This window comes from Esox lucius, chromosome 17 (assembly GCF_011004845.1).
Source record: "Esox lucius isolate fEsoLuc1 chromosome 17, fEsoLuc1.pri, whole genome shotgun sequence".
In the NCBI taxonomy this organism is placed as follows: domain Eukaryota; kingdom Metazoa; phylum Chordata; class Actinopteri; order Esociformes; family Esocidae; genus Esox; species Esox lucius.
Genome location: NC_047585.1, coordinates 28,212,517 through 28,228,916, shown reverse-complemented (window position 1 = coordinate 28,228,916; position 16,400 = coordinate 28,212,517). Strand labels below are relative to the sequence as shown.

General features: G+C 42.2%; 2 protein-coding genes and 1 long non-coding RNA gene across 4 annotated transcripts; 2 read left to right on the top strand and 1 right to left on the bottom strand.

Moving 5' to 3' along the window:
* Nucleotides 1-63: 63 nt before the first annotated feature.
* On the top strand, nucleotides 64-8,567 carry LOC105017185 (MAP kinase-activated protein kinase 2). Its single transcript, XM_029114143.2, has 10 exons — nucleotides 64-928; nucleotides 2,457-2,596; nucleotides 2,892-2,956; nucleotides 3,162-3,241; nucleotides 3,382-3,508; nucleotides 5,328-5,403; nucleotides 6,919-7,043; nucleotides 7,284-7,369; nucleotides 7,465-7,545; nucleotides 8,027-8,567. The coding sequence occupies exons 1-10, from the start codon at nucleotides 674-676 to the stop codon at nucleotides 8,252-8,254; spliced, it is 1,263 nt and encodes a 420-aa protein (XP_028969976.2). The 5' UTR covers nucleotides 64-673; the 3' UTR covers nucleotides 8,255-8,567.
* Nucleotides 8,568-8,670: 103 nt separating this feature from the next.
* Nucleotides 8,671-15,614, top strand: si:dkey-197j19.6 (neural Wiskott-Aldrich syndrome protein). 2 transcript variants are annotated; one of them, XM_010881582.3, is made up of 10 exons: nucleotides 8,671-9,056; nucleotides 9,495-9,632; nucleotides 9,940-10,026; nucleotides 10,351-10,438; nucleotides 10,656-10,767; nucleotides 10,908-10,944; nucleotides 11,797-11,950; nucleotides 12,180-12,412; nucleotides 15,046-15,137; nucleotides 15,258-15,614. In XM_010881582.3, exons 1-9 carry the CDS (start codon nucleotides 8,958-8,960, stop codon nucleotides 15,133-15,135), a joined length of 1,038 nt encoding a protein of 345 aa, XP_010879884.2. In that variant the 5' UTR covers nucleotides 8,671-8,957; the 3' UTR covers nucleotides 15,136-15,137; nucleotides 15,258-15,614. The 2 variants fall into 2 exon arrangements, with proteins under 2 accessions (XP_010879884.2, XP_034143312.1); XM_034287421.1 differs by having other exon boundaries at nucleotides 15,046-15,614.
* On the bottom strand, nucleotides 9,017-9,615 carry LOC117592926. Its single transcript, XR_004574668.1, has 3 exons — nucleotides 9,535-9,615; nucleotides 9,206-9,275; nucleotides 9,017-9,097 (listed from the first exon to the last, which is right to left on the bottom strand). It is a non-coding gene; the product is annotated as an uncharacterized LOC117592926 (long non-coding RNA).
* Nucleotides 15,615-16,400: the final 786 nt, after the last annotated feature.

Here is a 16,400-nt window from a genome sequence, read left to right as displayed (position 1 = left end):
TTTATTTGTAACGGTTCCTTTAAGGTAAGTACAGTGTGAATGAACTTGAGCTGCGCATTGCTGACGTAAGGCTTGGAGAGTTGGTCTAGCCCCAGACTCAGAGGAGGTTACAGGGGAGAGGAATAGCGGATAATATAGGTACTGGACAGGACTGTTATCCTAGTTTTATTTGACCAGTTAATTTTCTGGAAACAACCGGCGCGTTTTAGTCAACTTATATGACCTGGACACCACACGGTACTAGTTCACATTTATGTGTCCCGTTTATTAATTTTATACATGGGCCTTTTTAGCTAAGGCCTAATCGACTGTAAACGATACCACAAATTAGAATGGCATTTAGAGTGAGATTTAAATTGCTTCATATTGTTATTTTGTATAGGAATAATACGTTATTATTCCGTCAGTGTTCTAATATTCTGACTTAGCAGACCTCTTCACTGAAAGAAATAAACCTACATGGAATAGTTTTTGCGTCATAATCTAGTAATAACAAGAAAATAATCGATTTTCGTCTCGTAGAAGGAATCAGAGCTGTGGATATATAGCGATAGAGAAGCTGCAGCCGGACATTTGACTGAAAGAGATTACAAGCTTCCTCATAAAAACTCAACTACCTCTACTCGCTGGTAACGTGAGGACGGAGGGGGATTTGAAGGAAACGAAACACATTATGCAACATAATGGTAACATAGAAGAGAGGCCGTCGGCGAGCCAATCCGAACCTCAGATCCAGGGGACGCCTGGCGGCAGCGAGACCCTTTGCGGTCCCACAGTCTACCAACTGGTTGCTCATTCCAAACCGGAGTTCAAACGCAATTCAGTTAAAGATGACTACAAAGTAACAACTCAAGTCCTAGGACTGGGCGTCAACGGAAAAGTGCTGGAATGCTACTGCAAGGACACGGGGAATAAATGTGCGCTCAAGGTAGCGTGTGTGTATGTGAGTGAGTGAGAGAACCAGACCCAAACGGTATAACGTATTTCAGGTCTTTGCTTGATGTATTTCCTTATCTACTTGTGTAAATAAAATGCCATTGATAATGTCGTTGCCATGGGGAGGGTATGGGAGAGAATATTAATTTTTTATTCACTAGTCTACCTGTATTCTCAGTTCTCAAATCCATACATGACTTCATCCTACTTCCTCTGTTGTATTCACTGAATCAACAAATAAGAGGAAGCGTGTACAGTAGTCAACTTTACTGTCTGTTTGGCTGCTGCCTGTTACTCTTATTAAAGAGGTCCACTTAAGCAGTGATAACACCAATAGATTTGGGCACATTTAACTCTCTCTGTGAGCTGGATTTGGAGAGGAGCCACTGGATTTGTCCTGCACAGACACAGTGGATTAGTCTGGGTAGACAGTGATGTGCTGTCTGGGAACGTGTCTTACTCAGAGGGCTCATTACTACCAGTGGTCATTGTCATGTTGTATGGACAATGACATGCTCTGTCCGATTCCGTGTTCCATCTTTGAGGATTTATTTTGGTCAGGTCGTATGTCCGAAATGGACAGAAGACCTGGCTCATTATAAATGCTTACAGAGTGTTTAGTTGTGTCAGTGTTGGTGGTTGTGAGCATTGTTTAGGCTGAGCATCAACAGTCTACTCTCACTCTGACCTCTCCTGCCTTTCCCTCCATGCAGACAGAGAAAAGGTTTGTTCCTCTGGCTGCAGTGTTTGGAGATATGGGGTCCCTCCCACCCATTTCCAATGCATAATTATGATGTCATGTTTAATCTCTGGATGACAGACCACATCAACATCAATTGCACCCTTGATCTGACATGATACATGAGATATTGAGCACCATTAGTTCTAGTGTCTTGGACAAATCATGATTTCACAGCTGTTAGTATCTTTCACATTTTGGAAAGGGACGGGATAATTGGCCCATAGACTTGCCTGTAACATGTAAAGAGAGTGGTGCTGTCCATTCCTGTCCCATCCTATGGTAACTCATCTCTTAGCAGGTATAGACTCCAAACTTTATTGAGCGTCTGCTAGCCTAAAGTATTCAATCATTTAGTTCTGGGCTTACCAAGTTAGGTGTGTTGTTACCGCCGGTACATTTTGAATAAACTCAAAATGCAGTATTCATTTAAAAAGCCCTCCAGGGAATCTTCCTGACAAGCAAATGAACATGAATGAATTGCCTGGATGTATTTTGGATGATCAAACCACCACTTAAGAATGTATGTCTGTGTGTTTGAGTAAGAGAGACAGATAGTCATGTACAGTGGGACTATGATTGATTTCAGGGCTTTTAACCTGACTGAAGCAGGTTTTCTGCCCACTATCATATCATCCAAGACCTCATAGTGGTTAAACATGGACATGTACAGATGTACATGCCCCCTCGCTCACAACCATCTAATCCAAGCACCTTATTAACCTGCCCGTCCTCCTCTTCCTTTCTGTTTCTCTCCTCCCCTTCCTGGTCTGTGGGGTAGATTCTTTATGATACTCCCAGGGCACGCCAGGAGGTGGAGTTACATTGGAGAGTGTCAGGGGGTCCATATATCGTTCGCATCCTCAGCCTGTATGAGAACTTGTACCAAGGGAAGAGATGCCTGCTGATCATCATGGAATGGTGAGGGAAGAACTCTGTGGAAGAAAATACTTCTGTGTATGCTTTCTTTCAATCTTTAGACTATACTTCAAAACTGTTACTAATGAACAGTCATTAGTAACGTCTTTAAAGGGTTTCTCCTGGTCAGTTTACGTGGTCTGAAAAACTCCTGGCCCTAATGAAAGTCGCAAATGCAGTGTACAACTTGCTGACCATGTTTTTGACAGAAGTTACTACGGGACAATAGCCTTGTTTAGTGCATTCGTTTAGTTGTGGAGAGGCTCTGATCTGTGTCTGGTCATGGTTCTTGTCTCAGTATGGAAGGAGGAGAACTGTTCAGTCGCATTGAGGCCAGAGGGGACCAGGCTTTCACAGAAAAAGGTGAGTTATGATAGAGAACTTTAGTTTTGCATGCTCGCTCTATGGATTGAAGCCAGGTATCGATACACTTTGTGAGAACGACTGAAAAGTTTTATACATGTAGTTTTATTTGATGTGTGTAATTTACACCGTGGTTAATGGTGGCCCTATAGCTGTGTACTATTTGTTAATGAGATTGACAGTATATCTGATGGCTTTTAATCAGAGGCTTCAGACATCATGAGGGATATCGGGACAGCCATCGAGTACCTCCACCACATGAACATAGCTCACAGAGATGTCAAGGTGGGACTCGTCAACATCACCCTCAGACCTGCGTCTCTTACACATTATCCTTGCCAACAGACATACTGTATATTGCCATGACTGGTTTATTGCTTTCTTGTTTTTTTTACACCTTCTTGGACACACACAATTCACAATAGCCTGAGAATCTGCTCTACACCACCAAGGAGAGCAATGCTGTGTTGAAATTAACTGATTTTGGCTTTGCCAAGGAGACAACCCTCCACAACTCCCTCCGGACACCCTGTTATACACCCTACTATGTTGGTGAGTGTTGGGTCTGTTACACCCCCTACTATGTTGGTGAGTGTTTGGTCTGTTACACCCCCTACTATGTTGGTGAGTGTTTGGTCTGTTACAAACCCTACTATGTTGGTGAGTGTTGGGTCTGTTACACCCCCTACTATGTTGGTGAGTGTTTGGTCTGTTACACACCCTACTATGTTGGTGAGTGTTGGGTCTGTTGCAAACCCTACTATGTTGGTGAGTGTTGGGTCTGTTGCACACCCTACTATGTCATGAGTGTTTGGTCTGTTACACCCCCAACTATGTTGGTGAGTGTTGGGTCTGTTGCAAACCCTACTATGTTGGTGAGTGTTGGGTCTGTTACACCCCCTACTATGTTGGTGAGTGTTAGGTCTGTTACACACCCTACTATGTTGGTGAGTGTTGGGTCTGTTACACACCCTACTATGTTGGTGAGAGTTGGGTCTGTTGCACACCCTACTATGTAATGAGTGTTTGGTCTGTTACATCCCCTACTATGTTGGTGAGTGTTGGGTCTGTTACACCCCCTACTATGTTGGTGAGTGTTGGGTCTGTTGCACACCCTAATATGTTGGTGAGTGTTGGGTCTGTTACACCCCCTACTATGTTGGTGAGTGTTGGGTCTGTTACACCCCCTACTATGTTGGTGAGTGTTGGGTCTGTTACACCCCCTACTATGTTGGTGAGTGTTGGGTCTGTTACACCCCCTACTATGTTGGTGAGTGTTGGGTCTGTTACACACCCTACTATGTTGGTGAGTGTTGGGTCTGTTACACCCCCTACTATGTTGGTGAGTGTTGGGTCTGTTACACCCCCTACTATGTCGGTGAGTGTTGGGTCTGTTGGAAACCCTACTATGTTGGTGAGTGTTTGGTCTGTTACACCCCCTACTATGTTGGTGAGTGTTGGGTCTGTTGCAAACCCTACTATGTTGGTGAGTGTTGGGTCTGTTACACCCCCTACTATGTTGGTGAGTGTTAGGTCTGTTACACACCCTACTAAGTTGGTGACTGTTGGGTCTGTTACACACCCTACTATGTTGGTGAGTGTTGGGTCTGTTACACCCCCTACTATGTTGGTGAGTGTTGGGTCTGTTGCACGCCCTACTATGTTGGTGAGTGTTGGGTCTGTTACACCCCCTACTATGTTGGTGAGTTTTGGGTCTGTTGCACACCCTACTATGTCATGAGTGTTTGGTCTGTTACACCCCCTGCTATGTTGGTGAGTGTTGGGTCTGTTACACCCCCTACTATGTAATGAGTGTTTGGTCTACTATGTTGGTGAGTGTTGGGTCTGTTACACCCCCTACTATGTTGGTGAGTGTTGGGTCTGTTGCACATCCTACTATGTTGGTGAGTGTTGGGTCTGTTGCACACCCTACTATGTTGGTGAGAGTTGGGTCTGTTGCACACCCTACTATGTAATGAGTGTTTGGTCTGTTACACCCCCTACTATGTTGGTGAGTGTTGGGTCTGTTACACCCCCTACTATGTTGGTGAGTGTTTGGTCTGTTACACCCCCTACTATGTTGGTGAGTGTTGGGTCTGTTACACCCCCTACTATGTTGGTGAGTGTTGGGTCTGTTGCACATCCTACTATGTTGGTGAGTGTTGGGTCTGTTGCACACCCTACTATGTTGGTGAGTGTTGGGTCTGTTACACCCCCTACTATGTTGGTGTTTGTTGAGTGTGACACCCGAAGAGGCAGATTATGCTTGCTAGATGTGAATGGTGTTTAGGCTATAATGTTTTATGGTGGCTGATGTTTTTCCCTGTATATTGTCCCTGTCTCTGCGTCCGTCTGACTGTCTGTCCACCAGCCCCTGAAGTGCTTGGTCCAGAGAAGTATGACAAGTCATGTGACATGTGGTCTCTGGGCGTGATCATGTACATCTTGTGAGTACCTTCTTTGTATGTGTCCTATTTGTGTATCTGTGTGTAAGAGTCAGGTCACAGGCTACTTAGAGCCCCAGTAGACCTCGGGTCGAATGGCACATTGAATCATTTGTTTCATGCAGTCAAACATGCCTGCATACCTCTAAGCCTTCGCTTATAAAACAAGAAAAAACTGACCAGGCAAGCCTAGTTCTGCCGGCCCGTGATAAGAAGGGACAAATGTTGTTGCTCTGCCTGGATTCGATCTGCGGTTTACTATGTGACAGACTGTGTCTTTAACCACTACACTATTTAAACAGTGGGTGTGAGTGCTCGTTATACGTGTGTAGAGATGTGGTGTCTGTTTACTTTAGCATTGTCAAACTAATTAGTCGAAACTCCACGGTTCTCAAAACTAGTTCCCTACGTTACCTATTAACATCCAAAACAACAACAGGTATAACAGGATTGCTACACTACATTCAACAGATTCAATTAGAAAGAGATTTCTGTAGATGGCAAGCTAAAAGCTACACAGTACCTATAATGAAAACAATTACTCCAATCACTCCTTGGCTGGTTAGTTTCTTTAGAAAATAATGAGAGTGGAATATTACTTTGGGACAAAGAGAGTTGTGCAAACTTTTAACCAATCACTGTAAACAAACTTAAGCAACATAAAATAAATAGAAAATTAATAATGTGAGCAAACTGCTGAAATCCGCCCTATGGAAGCACAAACCCCCTAAAACAAAACAAATCTGCGTTATCCATGCTCATATAGTGACCATGCACCAACATTAAAGTGGAAGTATAAATTGTTTTTTATTCTCTCTCTCTGACTGCACTCATGAAGTAGACTACCCCTAAGAACTCACCCAAGCCACTTTGAGAAATCCCCATCAAAACTGGTTGACCGCTATTGATTTAACTTGACAAGAATAGTGAACAACTTGATATTTTCCAAAATTCAATGCATACTGTTATCACATGGCACACACTGTTATCTAACAACGGGGATCGCAAAGTCTCGTATTTAATTAACATGACTACGTTCTTGTGTCTGTGTGGAACTGCATTGGTCAGACTCCTCATTAAGGTGTGTAGCATGTTAATAAACTTCGTAGAGAGGTTAGCAAAGTCCAAACATCACTCTCCTTTGCATGGGACAGTGCACTTGCTAGTACACTCGGATGTGTCAATGTAAAACATCATTCAGGGGCTGAGGCTGACGGGCTTAGGGGCTGTCTATTTTAGTTTGGGGTTAGGGTCTGTCCCCACTGTTTCCTCCTGGACCTCACTCTCACGCTTGCTTCTCTAACTTGCAGGATTTCCTCTCCTCTTGCTATTGGCTCCTCATGGTCCACCGCTTCCTTGTTCTATTTTCATTCTCTTTTATCACGCTGTGTATCTCATGATACTCCACTTGCTTTCACCCTCCAAGTAGTAGGGATGACTGTTCATTGAGGGCCCAGTTGGAATACAGCAGCTCTAGCTGTCTTTCTAGCCCTGCTGGTGTGTGTGCTGTGTCCACAGGCTGTGTGGCTACCCTCCATTCTACTCTAACACGGGCCTGGCCATCTCTCCAGGCATGAAGCAAAGAATCAGGATGGGCCAGTACAAGTTCCCGGCCACTGAGTGGTGTGAGGTATCGGAGGAAGGTGGGACTTAATGAATGGAGGAAGGGCAACTTTATTATTTTGTGTTCAGTTTGTTTGAATGTCTGTCGTTGTTCTACTATATGTAAACTATGATTCGTCAACTTCTAAGTATTTTGTATGGATTTGCCTGCAGTTTTAATTTGTAGGTCCTTTGACCAATAAATTGTGTAGCCTAACTGTTTGCCGTGCCGTATTTCAAATGCTTGTTGACCTATGCCCTATGAACTGCAACCTCTTCAGCCAAAGAGTTGATCAACCAGCTGCTAAAGACAGACCCTAACGAGAGGATGACCATTGGACAGTTCAAGAACCACCCTTGGATCAATGTGAGGATTACTGCTAAATGTCTGAGGACACTGTCTGAACAGTGTGAATAATATAAGACTGTCCTTTATACTGTGTATATGTCTTGATATTACAGCAGTCAATGATGGTCCCTGCAACTCCTCTGCACACTTCCCGTGTTCTGAGAGAGGACATAGATATGTGGGACAATGTAAAGGTGAGAGATGGGAAACACTTGACACTCTAGATAGAACAAGGAGCCAGAGGTTTTACCAGGTTTAGAAATCTGAAGCATCCTGTGGTTATTCCTACTCCCTACGAGGAGATGAAGTCCAGAGTTTATGGAGCCAGATGGAACTGAGCTATAAAGAGTATTGCACCTGCACACTTCACAGAATAGAAATTCCCTCACAGACACATGTTAATAGAAGCTAGAAAGCCCCAGTAGTAAAGCTTGGGCTCGGCTCTGCCCACCTTCTTACTAGGGTCTGCCCACTGGGCTCTACCAGCCTCCCACGGAAAACAGTAGTGCATGTGCTATCTTGGGTTAGTTTTAAAAATCAACTGTATGTTGACAGGCTGATGTGAAAAAAACAATACTGCATAGCTTGTTCATTTCAGCAATAGCACTAAGAATCCACAGGGTGGTGCAAAAACACTACATTTATCAGACTACATCTGTACTGTGTGGCTTGCAGGAGGACGTGACCTGTGCTCTAGCCACCATGCGTGTGGACTATTACCAGGTAAAGATCAAAGACCTGGACACGTCCAACAACCCGCTGCTCAACAAGAGACGCAAGAGATCTGCTGCGGGGGCGGCCGAGGGAAAGGTGACAGGTGAAGAAGGAAACGGAGGCGGGGGCGGGGGCGGGGGCGGAGCAGGTGAAGGAGTAGGCGGAGCAATGTTTTGTAACAGTCAGTGAGCGGATGGGTGAAAGGAGTAGCAGTAGATGAGGTTTGTATTATGACCATTGTATAATCAAAAATAATGAGGGCCAGTAGTTCTTGACTGGAGTTCCACTCTGTATTGGGTTGTTCCTGTTGTTCAGGTCACATGGCAAGGAGTAACTCATTACCAGTCAGGGTGGTCAGAAAGATCTAGTTATTACAGGCTTTGATCTGTCTCTTTAACTTCTATCATCAGCACATAACAGACTCAAACCCAGTTGGACCACAGCCTGATCTAGGAAATCATGGCTTTTGTTTTGTAGATGTAATCAATGTACTTGTTTTTTTGCTTACTGATAGTATTTTAAAGAAATAAATGATTGTTTTTAAAGAAGTTTGTGTCACATTTATGGGGTTATCATGCATCGTGTCTCAGCGTCCAGAACCTTGGGTCAGTTTATCCTAATGCACATTTCTCTTCATGGTGGGATAACTGACTCATGTGAATATGTTGTTCTCTGAGACATGCTGTCAAATCTGTCGACCATCATGGTTACACATACACACATTTGCATGAGGAAGTACTAACTGAAGGTACTGCATGATATGTGTAAATATGTTGGTGCACTGAATGTGTTTGGACAGCTTGGATCTCAGACCACAGTGAGGCTCATACACAAAAACTGTCAGCGAATTGCTGATCAAAATTATTAAAGACGGAGAGAGGAAAGAGAGAAGATGACATACTGTTCGCAAAACGGGAGTCCAGTTTTCAGCCACCTCTTGACAGTCCGTGAGAATGCCTTGCTCTTCACTCTCCTGGGAGCCCAGTGTAAGGTCAGTCTAACTCCTCAGAGACACTAGAGACACATTCACACCTAGTCTCACTGTTACAACACATTTTTGCATTAAGAGACATCAATTCAAAGGTTTTTAGGATTTACTTCCAATTGCCAACTATAATATAGTATGTAGACGGTGATCACCTTTCAAAGTGAAGTCACCGCCCGGTTATCAGTCCAAGTCATCACACATGAAGTCCTGCCGGTGAAAGGGCTGTTTGTGAGGGCAGAGAGGATCATTTGGTTTTGGTCCATGCAAATGCCATCCACTGTATTATGTACACCACAACCTAGTAGCAACAACTTTGACCTCAATAACCAGGGAATAGAGGGGCACTTGTCTTAGATGTCTAACCACTGAAGTTAGATTGTGTGCTTACTCCGTAACCTCTCACTGACCATGTGTGTGTGTGTGTCTGTGTGTGTCATTCAGACGGTTGCCTCAGCAGTTGCCCAGGTGTATTTGTCTGTACCTGGACATCAGGGCTGGAGGAATGTGGGCTGTGGAGTGGTGTGTCTGGTCAAAGACTGCTCACAACACTCCTACTTCCTGCGGCTCTACTGTGTGAAGGTGAGAGGAACAACCACCACCACACCAGTCATTATGCCCGCTGAAACAGTCACCAAGAACTTCAGAGGAGTTACCTCCCTGTCTTTCTCTTACTCTCAGTGTTCCTTAAAAACAGTTGTCTTTGGCTACGACAGTTGTCTTCAGGCTTAACCAATATCCAGGGGCAATTTCGTTAAACAATAACCTGTGTGTTAAACGATGTATAGATGTGTTTACTGTTGACTCAAATGCTTTTTGGCGTACACTTAATTCTCTTGTAATCACTCTCTAATCTCTTTATCTCTGTTAAACCCACCTCTATACCCAGAGAGCTAAACTGCTATGGGAACAGGAGCTGTATGTTCAGTTTCAATATTCTGCACCCCGCCCCTACTTCCACACCTTTCCTGCCGATGTAAGTGTCCTGCCCAAATCCAAAGAGACAATTTCTTCAAGCAGAACTCTATCATTCTGTTTCAACGCAATGGCCAGAGCAGCAAAACTGCAAGTAGAGCAGCTTTTAAGGTCCTATTAACTTCACTGCCACTGAATGGGTTAATGGTTGTTGCAGGATGGGCTCCAAGAATACGTGTCACAAGCTTTTGCACCTCCAACTCATACAAGAAACTGCTAAATCTTATCTACACCCTATGGCAAAATGTCCAGAAACGAATGCATATATTTTTCTCTGCGCTGTTCTGCGTCTTAAAGGTCTCACACAGTGTTTGTGTTTGTACAGGACGGCCAGGCAGGCCTAAACTTTACAGATGAGGCAGAAGCACAGAGGTTCTCTACATCTGTGGAAACTCTGATCAAACAATCCTCAGGTTTGGAGAGCAACACACACACACAATCATTTGTTTTTCCATCCTTGTGGGTACAAGAGAAGCAGACATCCATGATCCCTTCCCTAAACCTAGTAACCTAACCAAGCCCTAACATCTGATCACATTTACATTGGAATTATGTCAGCTTCAGGCAGGCCAGTCATCGTATCTTTCACTGTCTCTCTTGTTGCTTCTGACCCCCATGGCTGTCTCTCAGACTTAAGTAGTGGGCAGCTGAACCATAGTGACCGAGTAGACTCCTCTGACTGTGTCCGTGAACAGGAGCAGAGCAGATCTGGGATCAGCACTCCATCTTCATATGTGTCAGAGTAAGGAATATGGCTTGTACACTGCATGCTGGAGCTGAGACAGAATCTGAACATTTGTGATTCATTTATTGTGTATTATTAGAATGGGAGAAAAAGATAAATGTCTTTCTGACTGATTTAATTTTGTCTGTGCTCCACAGGAAGGGCTGGAAGGTGGACCAAGGGCAAAGCCTCAGTGTGAGCACAGAACCCGTTGTTTTAAAACATGCATAACCAACAGCTGCTCTAACCTCTTCTCTCCAAAACAGTAACATGTTCTTCCTCCAAAGTAGCAACATCTCAGAAAATGAAAATAAATTAACATAAAATTATTAAGTCCCTGAAAACTATTCTTGGTCAACTAGTAGCGTGATGGAAATGTTCACAGTACATTGACAATAGTTACTACTATTACTAATAATAATACATTAAATTGGAAAGATAGAGCAGCTTATTATGATCATTAAGGAACAATACATCTTATTGTAATATCATATATCTCTTGTTATATCACACTCAAGAATGCTTTTGCATGTACATTACCAGTCAAAAGTTGGGACACACCTACTAATTCAAGGTTATTTATTTAGTTTTACTATTTTCCACATTGTAGAATAATAGTAAAGACATCAAAATGAAATAACACATGGAATCATGTCGTAACCAAACAAGTGATCAAAACGCATTTCATGTTGTAGATTCTTCAAAGTAGCCACCCTTAGCCTTGATGACAGCTTTGCACAATCTTTGCATTCTTTCAACCAGCTTCTTTTGGTAGTCACCTGGAATGCTTTTCCAACATGATTCCACATGTGTTATTTCCTAGTTTTGATGTCTTTACAATTATTCTACAATGTGGAAAATAGTAAAATTAAAGAAAATACCATTGAATGAGTAAGGCAAGGCAAGGCAAGGCAAGGCAAGGCAATTTTATTTATATAGCACATTTCATACACAATGGTCATTCAAAGTGCTTTACATAAATATCCAGTAGGTGTGTCTAAACCTTTGAATGGTACTATATATAACATCACCCTCTAATGTGAACAGTCATGTGAACTGGACCCAGGTCTGAGGAAGTGGATCATGGATACAGGGCTAAATGAGGGGGATATGACGGACAGACACAACTCTAAGGTCATGTGCAACATCATCGATGATTTGTGGGGCCTGGAGGCTGTCACCAGGGACATGAAAAACAGAGGTAGGATCCCACATTTGCAGTCCTATCTGAGTGGTAATTTCGCACCAGGCAAATGCCTTCTAGTTCTGGGAACTCAGTTACCAACAAAATCAGCTTCTCCATTTTGTCCATGGAACGACTGGACACACTGTAAACTGATTATTTGCACTTAAGACCACAAGCCTGTCTGTCTCTTTAACCCGGGTTGAAGAAGACAAAATACATATACTTTGTTTTCTATCTGTCAAAGGAGCTGCCTCTAAGACCTTGCCCAATAGATCTACAAGGACCTCTATCTCCCTGGCCCTTAGAAAAGGGCCCCTCCCTCCTCTCCCATCCCCTCTAACCCGCAGTGCCAGCTCCCGAGATGTCTCCAAGAGCCCTCTCCCATCCTGGGTTCCTGCACCTCCCTCTGTGCCTGCTCCTCCACCTCCTGCAGAGGCATTCCATGAGAGGCTAAGTAAGAGCTCTAGCTTCAGTATGGTAGGTGAACCTCAAGTCAATCAAAGTTTAAGAAATTGTTCTACAGTATTTAAATAAGTACTAAATGCATGCAATCAATAATGTACAGTACCCTCCATAAGTATTGGGACAGTAATGTCAGTATTGCTATGTTTGCTGTTCACTCAAGGCATAAAAATATGATTATAAGATGTATATGGTTTTTGTGATGTAAAAGAATGAGACAAAGATAAATCATGTCAGAACTTTTTCAACTTTTAATGTGACCTATAATGTAAACAATTCAATTGAAAAACAAACTGAAATATTCGAGGGGGAAAAATGAAAAATAAAAACCTTACAATAACCTGGTTACATAAGTGTGCACACCCTCCTATAACTGTCGGTGTTTAGAATTAACCAATCACATTCAAACTCATGTTAAATAGAAGTCATTACACACCTGCTATCATATAAAGTGACTCTGATTAATCACAAATAAAGTTGTTCTAGTAGGATTTTCTTAGTTGCATGTCAGAGCAAAAGCCATGGTCCGCAGAGAGCTTCCAAAGCATCAGAGGGATCTCACTCTTAAAAGATATCAGTCAGGAGAAGGGTACAAAATAATTTCCAAAGCATTAGATATACCGTGGACACATTGAAGACAGTCATCATCAAGTGGAGAAAATATGGCACAACAGAGACATTACCAAGAACTGGACGTCCCTCCAAAATTGATGAAAAGATGAGAAGTAAACTGGTCAGGGAGGCTTCCAAGAGGCCTACAGCAACATTAAAAGAACTGCAGGAATTTCTGGCAAGTACTGGCTGTGTGCTACATGTGACAAAAATCTCCCGTATTATTCGTATGAACAGGCTATGGGGTAGGGAGGCAAGACGGAAGCCTTTTCTTACAAAAAAAACATCCAAGCCCGGATGAAGTTTGCAAAAACAAACATCCAGTCTCCCAAAAGCACGTGGGAAAATGTGTTACGGTCTGATGAAACCAAGGTTAAACTTTTTGGCAATAATTCCAAAAGGTATGTTTGGCACAAAAACAACACTGCACATCACCCAAAGAACACCATACCCACAGTCAAGCATGGTGGTGGCACCATCATGCTTTGGGGCTGTTTTTATTAAGCTGGAACCGGGGCCTTAGTCAGGGTGGAGGGAATTATGAACAGTTCCAAATACCAGGTAATTTTGGCACAAAACATTCAGGCATCCGTTAGAAAGCTGAAGATGAAGTTCACCTTTCAGAACGACAACGACCCAAAGCACACATCCAAATCCACAAAAGCATGGCTTTACCAGAAAAAGATTAACGTTTTGGGATGGCCCAGCCAGAGCCCAGACCTGAATCCAATTGAACATCTAAGGGGTAATCTGAAGAGGGCTGTGTACAGGAGATGTCCTCGCAATTTGACGGATTTGGAGTGCTTTTGCAAAGAAGAGTGGGCAAATATTGCCACGTCAAAATGTGCCATGCTAATAGACTCCTACCCAAAAAGACTGAGTGCTGTAATAAAATCAAAAGGTGCTTCAACAAAGTATTAGTTTAAGGGTGTGCACACAGGTTATTGTGAGATTTATATGATTTATTTTATTTTCAATTGAATTTTTCCCATTATAAGTCACATTAAAGTTGGAAAAAGTTCTGACATGATTTATATTTGTCTCGTTCTTTTCCATCACAAGAATCTGGCATTTTAACAGGGGTGTGAAGACTTTTTATATTCACTGTAGATGAGGTGGTACAGTATACTTTGTGTCATCTGCAGTTCCTATTTTTCTCCACATTTTGCCTTCCTGTCTCTTTGATAATGGTGTCTCTTTTGTCTATAAAACTCTGTTCCAAAACTGTACTGGCAGATTTCAAATCTGGCCTTTCTGTTTGTGGCACAGATCAGAGGTTTGCATCTTGCAGTGCAGCCTTTGTAATTCTGCCGCCAAACAGTAGATTGGGACACTTTCTCCCCAGCATTCTGGAGGTGGTTGAGGATTTCACTAATATTTATTTTAGGGTTGTTTTTCACAGCTTTGGTAATTTGTCTGTTATCAACTGCTGTTGTTTTTTTTGGCCAACCTGGTCATTGCCAATTGCTGAAGCCACCAGACATTCATTTATTTCCAAACTGTTGATTTGGCTATGCCCAACTTTTGTAATATGGTTCTAACTGTGTTCCTCCTATCTTCTAGCATCCAAACCACTTGCTTGTCCTTCATAGACACCTTCCTTGTATTCATGTTAGATTATGCTTATTGACACAACACGCTGACTGCAAAGGCAAAAGCAAAGGACAGAACTGAGACTACACATTCCCAGCTCTTTCATGTGTGAACAATCAATGCAACAGGAGACACCTGATCAATTAGAAACACCTGTGAGCCAAATGTCCCAATACTTATGCTCAAATAGAATGGGGGGGTTAGATCTCTTACAGTGCTGTTATTCTTTCTTAGTAAAAGATGACATGCTGTACTTTTGCCTCATATTCACCCTTTTAACTTCATATGCCTTGAATCTAGAGCACAAATGGCATGTTGACTTTACTGTCCTAACACTTAAGGGCACAGTAAGTTGCACTGGAAAGATTTTAGAATAGTTTACAATTTCCAATGTAATTAATCTATGTTGGTGTGTTTTGATGGTGTGTACACCTGTGCAATAGGTGTGCTCGCCCTCTGCTATAAATACAGACCTGGGCCTGACTGTCCTGAGGGGAAAATTTCAGATGAGCCACTGCCGTCCCACCTCATAAAAGTACTGTATCTCTCCACCAGTCATCTCCTCAACAGTCTGTGATGTCAGCTCAGATTAGGGTTGGGTTGTGTCAGGTTAGTCCTGTTCTTCACCTCATTACGTCTGTCTTCTCCTTCGTAGGAAACAACATCAACAAATCACAGATCAAACCTTTTTGAAGTGGGCTGTGTCTGACTGGTTCCACCTGAGGACAAAAACATCACCCTGCTTATACACTTTGTAATTCTGAGGCAGTTCTGAATTTGGTGTCTACTTTTGAATGATGTCATGAAATGACTAGGCAATTAAAAATGTATGGTTTAAGATTGCAATGCCCAATTAAGCTCTTTGTAAAATAAAATCCTCTTTCCACCCTAACAAATGATTGATGATTACGACAATAAATAGCAATAACTGTAGCAATGCACGGTTGACAAATGTGAATATCAACCTTACAATTTCGGCATGTTTTTGTGGCTAATAAAGAACAAACTTTAATTTCCTGTGTGGTATATATGTCAAATAGACAGACAGCAAAGATGATGTGCTTTGTGTACGCATCCCAGAAAAGTTTAACCACCTTGCAATTATTAATTTACAAAACAAAGATTGTATTCTGAAACCATAGAGAATGCAGAATATGGGAAATATAACCTGGTAAGTTAATTGGTTATATCACAATTTACATATTTATTCATAGTTAAACCAACTCCAGGACAATCATTTTTAAAAGTGTATAGATATTTTATCTGGAAATAAAACCAATATAAAAGGAGAACTGAAACTATTATTTCAAAGCTTTCAACACTTCAACAAAATCATAATTTTATTTAAGGCTACTAAGAGAGGCATACCCAAACACACCCCCCAAAAAACACTGGTTATGCAGAGTGAAAGCAAGCTTTTTTGAGTAGATTGAAAATGGATCACTGTTTCAAATATCCTCCTCCTTTCTAAATTAATACCGTGCTATTTAATTGAAAACCTTAATCCACTAGAAGGTGCAGAAAAGATACTGGAAACAAGTAGCATTACTAAACTCTAAGATAATACATATCGTATTGGTCGTATTGGGGACAATGTACGACATATTTATGAAGAACAGTGTAAAGAGGGATGATAAAATAATACCGAACAGGCATTGCCACATGACGCTAAACTTTTGCGGCGACCCCTAATGTATTTACCACATAGTTTGTTATATTTTAATTAATCTGAACTCAAAAACAGGACCACCAGTATATTTTTAACGGGCAGTCAGAAAAACAATTTAGTTGGTGTCTC

Coding starts and splice junctions, on each gene's coding strand:
- LOC105017185 (XM_029114143.2), top strand. CDS start 674: ATGCAACATAATGGTAACATAGAAGAGAGGCCGTCGGCGAGCCAATCC. Junction 2,597..2,891: donor CTGCTGATCATCATGGAATG/GTGAGGGAAGAA, acceptor TTCTTGTCTCAG/TATGGAAGGAGGAGAACTGT. Junction 5,404..6,918: donor GGCGTGATCATGTACATCTT/GTGAGTACCTTC, acceptor CTGTGTCCACAG/GCTGTGTGGCTACCCTCCAT.
- si:dkey-197j19.6 (XM_010881582.3), top strand. CDS start 8,958: ATGACATACTGTTCGCAAAACGGGAGTCCAGTTTTCAGCCACCTCTTG. Junction 10,439..10,655: donor TCTGATCAAACAATCCTCAG/GTTTGGAGAGCA, acceptor GCTGTCTCTCAG/ACTTAAGTAGTGGGCAGCTG. Junction 10,945..11,796: donor ACCAAGGGCAAAGCCTCAGT/GTGAGCACAGAA, acceptor TAATGTGAACAG/TCATGTGAACTGGACCCAGG.